The sequence below is a fragment of the Saccostrea echinata genome, unplaced genomic scaffold (assembly GCF_033153115.1).
Source record: "Saccostrea echinata isolate AGI-Se365-2 ecotype Australia unplaced genomic scaffold, CSIRO_AGI_Sech_v1 ptg000033l, whole genome shotgun sequence".
Classification (NCBI taxonomy): Eukaryota; Metazoa; Mollusca; class Bivalvia; order Ostreida; family Ostreidae; genus Saccostrea; species Saccostrea echinata.
In genome coordinates this window covers 29,864,709-29,875,618 of record NW_026889782.1, presented here as the reverse complement: position 1 = coordinate 29,875,618, position 10,910 = coordinate 29,864,709, and the positions used below count along the sequence as shown (strand labels likewise).

The 10,910-nt window shown below is 34.5% G+C and overlaps 2 protein-coding genes across 2 annotated transcripts; both read left to right on the top strand.

Annotated features, from left to right (window-relative positions):
* Nucleotides 1-2,434: 2,434 nt before the first annotated feature.
* Nucleotides 2,435-3,581, top strand: LOC133198842 (complement C1q subcomponent subunit A-like). Its single transcript, XM_061334805.1, has 2 exons — nucleotides 2,435-2,620; nucleotides 3,175-3,581. The coding sequence occupies exons 1-2, from the start codon at nucleotides 2,437-2,439 to the stop codon at nucleotides 3,579-3,581; spliced, it is 591 nt and encodes a 196-aa protein (XP_061190789.1). The 5' UTR covers nucleotides 2,435-2,436.
* Nucleotides 3,582-7,283: 3,702 nt separating this feature from the next.
* Nucleotides 7,284-8,183, top strand: LOC133198397 (uncharacterized). Its single transcript, XM_061334492.1, has one exon. The coding sequence runs from the start codon at nucleotides 7,284-7,286 to the stop codon at nucleotides 8,181-8,183; it is 900 nt and encodes a 299-aa protein (XP_061190476.1).
* Nucleotides 8,184-10,910: the final 2,727 nt, after the last annotated feature.

Sequence of the window (10,910 nt, the reverse complement as noted above, 5' to 3'; positions counted from 1 at the left end):
CACAGTAAAGTCCTCCTCAATAATGTTACCCGACTATTTATCATGTTACTGTTTGTCGAAAAAAAATTCTTAGTTTTTCTTTTCAAGAGAGAAAAAATAAGAGTAAAACATAAAAAAATATGAAGATGAAGAAGTGATTGATATTAAAAAAACAATATCAAACAATACAAATATGTGAACATTTCATAAAAAAACGGACCCTCGGAAATTCCAAAGGTGGGATCAGGTGCCTAGGAGGAGTAAACATCCCCTGTCGAACAGTCACATCCCCTGTGAACCTTATGTATTTATCAGGTAGACAGATTATTCTGTAGTCAAATTTAGTAAAAATACAAGGGCCTAGCAATTGATATGAAATATGTCAAACAAACTACGATCCAATGATAGGTCATATTTTCTATAGAAATAAAATACTTCGAATCCCCAATATTCATCAATTTTCATTTCAGATATTTAGGGAACACCATTTTTGTCCGTTTTTAGATCGTTTATTCAATTCCATGAAATATATTAAAAAGTAATTGTTAAAAAAGACGTCTGAAAGGGGAAAGGATGTGCCTTCTTGCCGCAATTCATAGTTTCACTTTGAAAAACTGGCGTAGATTTTGAAAACCGTAAAATAATCCAGTGAGATACAAAATAAATCCAGGCTACTTGTTTGTAAATGGTACAAATTTCCAGAGAGATGGAAAATACATATAAGGCCCTTTTACGGTTCGGGTGTTTGAACTGTCAGTCAAGTTGAAAAAAAATTGCATGAGTATAATAGAAATTGAACTCCAAGAAGCAAATTCAGCTGCCAAAGTCAAGTAAGGATCTTTTTTCTTTCATGTGGACCCATTTTCTAATACTGTGTTTGAAATCATCTGTACATGAAATTTTAAAGTCATATTAACAATAAGTTTCATTAAGAATTTAACACCAATGTATCTCGTTAATAAAATTGTATGGAGTGTATTTAGGCCAAAAAAAAAGAATCCCATTTAGAAGCATTGCCGTTGTTGAACGTCATGAAACTGAACGACCACAATTTAAACGTATCGTGAATGTTCACATCTGTTAATTAACATTACAGATTGCTATTACTTCTTTCTATAATTATTAATGATTGAAAAAATATCAGAATTCGAATAAGTCAAGTATCAACCATTCCGAAAAAAAGGAAAAAAAAAACTTTTTGGAAGGCTTTCCTGCAAATGAAGCATGCAGGGTCTATGAGAAGCTTATACTAGGGGAGACATAAGCAATTAAACACTTTCTTTCGTTGTAAGTATGGGGATTGATGTTGCAGCTGTTGTACGTGTAGCCCCCCCCCCCCCAAAAAAAAACATAACTAGCGTGCGCGTGTCATGTTATTTTTTTTTCTGCAATACTGAAATTCCCGTACTAACAAAGACATTTTATTGTTTATATTAATGTCTATATTTAATTGTTTATATTTTATTGTTTATATTATTGTCTATATTTTATTGTTTAGATTAATGTCTATATTTTATTGTTTATATTAATGTCTATATTTTATTGGTTATATTAATGTCTATATAAACATTCATATAAAGTAGGATTAAGTACGTTACATATTGCATTATTGATATTTACGTCACTGTATGTTTCACTGATGGAAGAACCAACGATCAAGAAATCTATCAATGAGGCTTGCTTTGCGGAGTTAAAGTACTGAAAATAACCGTGGTTTTCATTTAAATAACAGGAGAATATATTCAGTGGGTGTAAATATATCGCATGTCAGGGTCTATAAGAAGGTGAAGGTGAGTACAAAAAGGATTAGGCAAGGTGCTCTATAGAATTGAATTTAAATGTTTTTTGTCATAACCAGCTGACCTGTTTATTTCTTGTGTTGTTAGGTTTGAAAATCGCAGTAGTAGCAGATTGATTTGTATGCAAATACCTTAGAAGAAAGTTAAATCATAATGTCAGAAATTTTTTTTTCGTACAAAATAAATCTTCTTTCTTTATTTTCATATATATATATATATTTTAATTCTTTTAATTAATTAATTTTTTTTTGTTTTGTTTGTTTGTTTTGATTTTATCTTTTTCTGAAGTAAATGACAGTTCTAAAGATTTTATATCCTATAGAAATAAAATCAATTGAAGTAGTCTATGTTAAGGGGGAGCTTACTCCTCCTTGGCACCTGATCCACCTCTGGAATTTCCATGGGTTCGTGTTTTATGCCAGATTTGTATCATGTATAGATTTCTGAGAATATATTCACCTTTTTCATTAACTAAATAAATCTCTTTTTCAACGAAGATCTTTGAGGTTTGATCTTTGAGATGTATGTAAAATGAGAAAAATTAAAACACGAGAGATAATAACCACAGGAACTTCCCTAGGAGAGGTCGGTAATCAGAGTGATGTCTTATCTCTGACAAAGATAAATATTACAACATTTCCAAAGTCCGTAGAAGAACATGTGTGTCATAAATATTGCGGTGTTATTTGCATGTATATGTGTAAATGATGGTTTGTTACTGAATGACCCTTCGGCCATCGAACAACGGCTAGCTCACATGGAATCTCTGGTTCAAGGACTCTCACAGGACGTCAACACTTTGAGAACTGAAAATGCAGACCTGAAATCTAAAATTACCGCAGGTAAATTTGAAACTGTTTCAATACACAAACTTTGTATAAAGAATACACAAGAAGCTTGAATTTCCATTCACATCTGTTCCTAAAATTATCATTTTTGAATGAATAATTAAAGATAGAGAATTAGTAAATTCATAAACAATATTCTAAAATTGTAGGCTTGTAGGAAACACAAAGACGTATATTTATCTTGTACTAGTCTCTAACTGATAGTATCTGTATTTCAACTATCCTGGAACTCTAAAAATGTAACTTGTGTGTATAGAAGTGTACACAATAAAGTTACATCTGATACAGTTTAATACAGATAATTACATTTATACATGTATTTAATTTCAATTCTTTTATGGTTGTAATAAGGGTAGAATTTTTCAGGAATTGCAAATAGTGATCTGAGATTTAAAACTAGTATTTGATTTGAATGATTTTTAATGCCAAAAATTATGAAAATATAACTAATTCTAAACTCCCTTAAACTTTTTTAGGGCAAAATTTGAATCACTGTAAAAAATTGGTCTTAAGCGGAAGTTAAAATTTAATTTTTGTTCATTACATAGCAAGAACTCCAGTGTATTTTTCGGCATACAAGAAGTCCCACCTGACCTTTACTTCAGCCTCCCAAGTAGATATTGTGTACGATGGTGTTCGAAGTAACTTCCACAACTGTTATAATCCATCTACTGGCCACTTCACCGCCCCTGGGAAAGGCTTTTACGTCTTTAGCTGGGAATCACTGACACCAGCTGGAAAAATATTTGATACCGAATTATTGGTCAATGGTGCAAGATATCAAATGAACAACTGTAACAATTTAGCAACAACTGCTTCCTTTTCAAGCTGCACCGGAGTCGTCCCTGTCCAGCTAGAGGCCGGGGACATTGTTAATATCAGAAGCACAAGTGGGACATATCTTTACGGTGACGGTTGGTCAACCTTCAGTGGCTGGCTCGTGTTTGAAATGTAACACTGAATAATTTAATGAAATAAATGTTTCCTTGAATCAGTGACCGAATTTTTCCAAGGCTTTCTTAAAGAGGTACTACATGTAATTTCAGCTACGCCTCGGGAAATTAACTTGCTCTCTGGGAACTGGAATCTTGCTGACTCCCTCAATGATATGCTTTAACTGTATATTAAGAATTAAATTCTCTCTCTCTCTCTCTCTCTCTCTCTCTCTCGCTCTCTCTCTCTCTGTGTGTGTGTGTGTGTGTGTGTTGAAAGGGATATATAAGGAAATGAAACAATTAAAAAAAAACTTCTTTATAAAAACGATGCATTTGTGAAGTCAAATGTAAGCATTTCAACATAGTGCTGAATGAAGTCGAGTATTGTTGTCAATTCATCATAAAAGACAGATCATTTTATTCGAAATATTTAATGAGACCAACATATCATCGCTGTGTTTATAATATACATCAAGTGAGCACATTGGCTCACGGGACTATTGATTTATAATTCTAATATTTTTAACCGAAAAAATATCCCTATTAAAATCTACAAGTGGTCATTATTTTATTGAGGTAATTATTCTTTATTTAGGGTATGGAGATTTTACGGGTGATGTCACTTTTTTCTACAGGCAAAAAGGGCCATTTTTTTCGAATTCGAATAATGACCATAAGTCATTTCCTGACGTCGAAAAATGACTCCATGTCATAATTCTACGAGGGTCATTATTTGTCTTTACACCAGCAAGCTCGGAAATGATTTTCCGAGTTTCCGAAAAGGTCCAAGAAGATATTGTTGCTACAAAACAGTAGGTAGCATCGGATTATTTCAAATTAAGTGTTCATTGCTTCATTAATCATTGAATTGAATTTTACACCTTAAAATTTCAATTACAGTGAACCTAAAAAACAAAAAGTATATTGATGCCATCAACGTCGTGAAATCTATTCTCTTTTTTGCCATTCTGAATTGATACCTACAGCGCACCACTGTATATTCTTACTAAGAATTAATCGATTCATCAAAATAAATCATTGGTTCAGATACTACTACTACTTCTGTGTTTTATACTGGGTACAGAGTTTGGAAAGAAATTTATATAAATTTCATTTTTAGTAACCATGGAAACCTAGATCAATGACATAAAACATACAGTGAGTTATTTGTTACTGTCGACTTGTTTATCTCAATCAAGTTTCATTGAAAGATGGAAAAACATTGTGAAAAATATTTATTGATATCAAAGCCATAAATTTATATGAATAAGCATTCAGAAGGAAATTCAGAGAAATTTCTATGGTCAATTAATAAAAAATGTTTACAGGATTCGGAAGTCTTAAGTCCTTGAAAAAAACATTACGAACAACTTTTTAGGTGAACATTTTGCCTTTGATCGTAGGACATGCCATGTTTCGAAATCAATGTCACTTGAACTGGCCACGCGTGGCATGTAGTAACCATTTATACAGCTATGGAAAATTTGACTACATAACAGAGCTCTTACTTCGTTCTTCGCGGAATTTATCAGTAAAAACTTCATTTCATTTTTCATTTACAGTATGGTTCTTAAAACTCCCCAAAAATGTTTAAGTAGCTCAGTCAGAAATGTATGTTTTTAATAGAGGTGGGATGATCCTTCGATGCTCTGATGTATGGTGATTTGAGGCTATACGATACTCATACTCCTAGAATTTGTATGAAGTGGTATTTGTTAAGGTAATCGGATCCTCATGTCCTGAATACCAGGTGTTGAATACTTGAGAATGCTCTCCAATATGTCTCTGATATCTCAAAGTTATGTCTATTTATCAACAGTAGGTCTTCAAAGCTCCTCATTATAGTAAATCAAATTATGTAGGGAACATTAGCTAATCTCAAAAATAATTTCAGCAAAGGAGAATAATTGCACCTGTTATGCATTTTCTAGATGAAAATCGTTCAGCAAATGTATTTTAGGATAAACAACTATAGGTATCAAGGCATTTTGTGAAAATTGCATGTATCGTTTTTATATCTCTTCAGTATTTTAGTTCTTCTATTATTCAGTTGATATATTTTATTCGTAATGTAAATTGCTTATGCTATCATTTCAAGACAAGTAGTAAGGGGGACAGAGAACAGTCAGTCTACAGTCAGGATGACGTCATGGGTTTTTCCCATAAAGGTCATATGAGGTCACAGTCAAGGGTGGAGTCTACAGTCAATGACGTCATGGGTTCCCTTAGTGCAAAGAGTGAGTCTACAGTCAAGGAGTCTACAGTCACTGACGTCATGGGGTTTTCCAAACATTAGAGGTCATACGATTTTACAGTCATGGGGAGTCTACAGTCACTGACATTTTTAAAAATTAAGAATAAATACCTTGTAAATCTCAGTTGCCTTGTAATAACGATGGCAACTCAGGGAAAGCAGTACAAATGGAAGATTTTAGCCTGGAATGCTTTAAGAAGAAATGAAAAGAAATGGACTTTACAAGAAAGTCAATGGTTTGACAGAAAGGAAGATTGCATTGTTGATTTCAAGGAAAAAATGAAAAATGGTTATGACGTTGCAGACAGCTGGGGATCTGAAGAATACATATTGAAACGTAGGGTTATGCCGAAAAAATACTTTCCACAGGTCTTAAGAGAATCTGATTTGTACAGTTCAAGTTGACATCAGGGGGTTTTCCAAAACCGCGCCCACGGAGGTCATATGTATATAAATGTGCAATGCAGTAGTCTAGCAAAAACATTTTGTTTAAAGATGGCTGAACAAATGGTAATGATGGAACTTCTAACAAGTGATTGTGGTAATGAGTGCAAAGGGATGTTAAAAGAGAAGTTGAAGAAAAAAATCGCGATTGTAATACCTAGCTTTTTTGCGATTGTACTTATTATTTCTTTGTGCATCACTGTCAGTGTTTTACACGAGAAGAAAAAACCTACCCAAGTAGACTGTGTTTTACGCCCTACATTGAAAAAAGATGTAATTAAAACATGTTCATACGTGGATCGGTACCCACTCTCCAACGAAGTATATGCCATGATATGTGCCAATGACACCATACAGGTTGACATACGACGATTTCAGTCTGGAAAACCGGGGAACGAAGGAATTACCTTGAGTAAAACACAGTGGCAGTACTTAAAAGCATCTGTAGATCATATGGATGGATCTATTTTAAAAGCACAAAATCATATATAAAGCGTTGCAGGAATAAAATGTAGAATTGTCAAAGAAGAAGGATAATGGACAAGACTGTGAAATTTTCAGACAAAAAAACGATCATCCTTATTCCCTATGAAGATCGGAAGGGAGAATGGATGACCATGGCTTTGGACAGATATCGATTTAAAAGAAGAATAAATCATGCATCAAAAATTTTAAGTCCTATACTGGAGAAACATTTACAAATAATAACTCAATCTCATGCACAAAACCTGGACACCCATTAAGATCTGTAATGCCAAAATATACAGCCAGCGTGTTTTACAGTCATCAAATTTCTACAGTCAGTTTAGAGAAAAGTCGCATTCTAAGGGGAGTCTACAGTCACTGACGTCATGGGGGAGTCTACAGTCACTGACGTCATGAGGGGAGTCTACAGTCACTGACGTCATGGGGGAGTCTACAGTCACGAGCCACGTGACTTAAATCATATATAAACTTGTAACATTTTGAAAATTTTCATCAGTCTTGAGCAAATCTCCTTGTGAGATCCTTATCGCAAACAAAGATGGAGCAAAAACATCAAGACGTGATTAAGTCAAACTACTCAACATTGGTGAAGAAAATGATGGCTGTTCCTGTTGCTGGGCATCTTTACGCCTCAAACATAATTACTGATGAAATGAGACAACAGATAGACGCTGAGAAAACCAGCTATGACAAAAACAGGAAATTGATCAGCATCATTTTACGTCGAGGTTCGAGAGCTTTTATGGGGCTTAGAACGGCATTGATGAAAGCCAATCAAGCTGACTTATCCCGACTCCTGATGAATAAGGATGATGACACAAAGTCTGAGTACGAAAAGAAGCTGGCCATGGCAAGATCATTAGTCGTCAGTACTAAAGAAAGAGGAGGTTCCAGAAACGAATCAAAGAAAGCTGATCATCAACAGTCTCAGGAGCCAAGATGTAGGATAAGTTTGGACGACTTTAATGATCTATTCCTCACCGTCATGCCTTTCAAGGGGGAGATTTACGTTCACATCCGTCACCTCGCAGAATCACATGGTCGTTTCATTGCCACCAAGAAGGGAGTTACCTTTCCTTTAGCCCGTTGGTTAAAGTTTGAATCTCTTTTACCAGATATTCAAGACTACATAGACAATACTGGAAAAGAGGATGAAGAAGCACAGTGGCATGTTGGTGGAGGTGTGTTCGTTTCATTATCACCAGGCTATCCGACAGTGGACATAAGACACTTCTGGAAGCCAGACAATGTTCAAGAACCTATACCTACAAGGAAAGGTGTTACTCTGAACAAAAACAAATTTGTCAGACCTAGAGATGTCATCGAGGAGATGCATGAATATGTTCCAGAACTAAAGGACGTTGAACTTTGCATGCTCAGTGAGTCTCATCAAAATCAACTTGGAATGTTAAGCTGTCCCGTATGGGAAAACCCATGACGTCATCCTGACTGTAGACTGACTGTTCTCTGTCCCCCTTACTACTAAGACATCACAGATAATCTCTGATTTCATATCATGCTAATAAAGATTAGATTCTAATTCTAGATTAATAGAAATTCATTTTCTCTTAACATGTATTTATTTTTGTACTTTGATGGAATGTAAGTGTCAACTTTTAAAAGGATTGTTTTAAAGACTTTAATGAACCTTAAATCTTTTTGTTTTGTTTGTTTGTTGTTCAACGTACCTCTCGAAAATTTTTCACTCATATTGGGACGAAACCACGGGACAATGGAAGGCTTCGAATTTAGACTTCTACTCGGCACTCAGGGTCATTGAGCAGTGAGGGATTCTTTTCGTGAGAGTACATTCGGCGACACAGGACCTTGGTTTATAGGTCTCATCCGAAGGACAGGTCTTCACGTCCCGCAGTATAAATCTTTCTGATGTGCATGAAAAGAAAATCCTGCACGAAAAGATTTCAATTTCACAATGACCTTGTCAGCAAATACAATCTTTCATTAAGTCAAGCGCTAACTGACCTTTTTCATACTTATTGTTAGGCCATTATTTACACACTGAATTGTCAACGGAGTTTTCTATTATTTCCGGATCATGACAAGGAGCACACGGCGGGAGTGACCGGGCGGCAGGGGATGCTCACTCCTCCATGGCACCTGATCCCGCCTCTGATGTCTTAGAGGTCTGTGTTTGCTCTGCTCCTATTTTGTTATGTTTAATGGACTTTTGAGCTCGAATACTGTTCGTTATCTCTACATATTTCATTTCAGATATCAATGTGATACTTGTAAATTTCCAATAATAATTTCATGATTGATCGTTCTTGGCTGAGAAGCTGATATCCTTATATAAGGTTTCGGAGCTTCATAATTCATATCCTATAAATTATTAATATCTATATACATAAGTTTATTCCCTTTCTATGCAATATAAAGACAACGATCATTATCCACTAAAATGCTTTAAATAACACTCTTTCTCAATCTTTAACAAGAATGAGCAAAATTATCGGGGAAATTACAAAAAAGGCTTTTATTGACAAGCCATCCCTCTCATTTTATTGAACCGCCAAATTCCATTTCCATTCTGCTATCATTAGGAGCTAGGTTAAGGACGACCATACTAATATCAGTGTATGCAAAAGTTTGGGATAACAATTATGACATCACGTTAAACCAATACAAATGTATCTCGATGAATAAATGCTAAATAAATGTTGTTTTTTTTCATACACACTAAACTTCTTCGTTTCTCATAAATAGTTTTTGACTGGCCTTAATTTTGTAAGAGCTATTTCCCGTTGGCCGCCGTAGAGGAGGTTCAACTAGCGAATTTTCCTCTTTGAGCAACCAATTTTAAACTTGTATGGCAGTAATATAAGAGCAATAATCTTTTAAATACTAAAATTACGAATTAAAGGAAGCTTGAGCAAACATAAAATTCTTAAGAAAAATTGTGTTATTTTTATCCCATTGCCCAGTATGACAAGATGAGATTGGTTGAATAATGAAGAATTTCGGGCTTGTATACCTCCAATATGGCGACCAACGGAAAATAACTCTTGCTAAATTCAGGCCAGTCGAAAGCTATCTATAATGTACGAATAAATCGATAAGCAACTTATCTTGCCATGATAATGTTGAAGCTACCTTGACCCCGCTGAACAGACTAAGATGACGTCACTGACAAGTTTGACACGCTGTGTCTCTGTACTAGAGACGTGGATTAAGCTATTTTCGAACTGAGTATAAAAATTAAGATGAATCAAGCATGATTTGATCAAAGCGGAGACCTATTCTTGTACATGTATTAATCAATATCTTATAGACCAATTAATCTGAAAATTTAAAAACATTATAAATAGCCGTAGTAAGACAAATTAATACAAAACTAAAATAACAGGCATAACCCATCGGAAATCACAAAAGTTCAACGATATCCGCTTCACCATAAATTATGAGTTTTAAAGCACTTGTAGCTATCATCCCTACTATTTTGAAAAGTGCTGGGAGCTGGCTTAGCGTTATTGTTTTATCATTGTTTTAATTTAACGTATTTTAAATGCGTATTTTTTCACACGTAAATTGTCACCCTGGATTAAATCCTTCGGGACACCTCTGTGAATTCAGGAATTAGCTCTTGCTCTGTTTATGCCAGCCTTCTAAAGGGTACCTAACTGGAAAAAAAGAAAACACAAAGAGATCCTTATTGACGTATCTCTCGGTAGAAAGTAAATTTGTTTATAAACATGATAACCATACTATTGAAACAAAACAACGAAAATAAATCTAGTCTGAGAATAATATTATTAACATGAATAAGTAGTTATGAATAATGCGTAGCGCTTACTATAATGGATTCCATAAGATTATAATGACTGAAATATTAAAACAAAAGACAGTCGGCTACGTTAAGGAAAGCCTGAGTTCACATTTGTGAAGCACCGGACGGGAAGTTTCATTGTGACGTCATTAAAACTTTAACAGGCGACAAAAATCTTTTTAATCACATGATGATGCGTAAATAATAACCAGTATTCATTTAATTTATCAATAATTTATAAAAGAATGCAAGTCACAACATTTGATAACAATACTGCCGAGTTATTAGAAGCAAATCTTGTGTCATAAATGACGTCACTAGCCTTGACTTGACGAAGTACAAGTGATCCAGAGGAGTGGATCCAATGGTTTAATAATTATA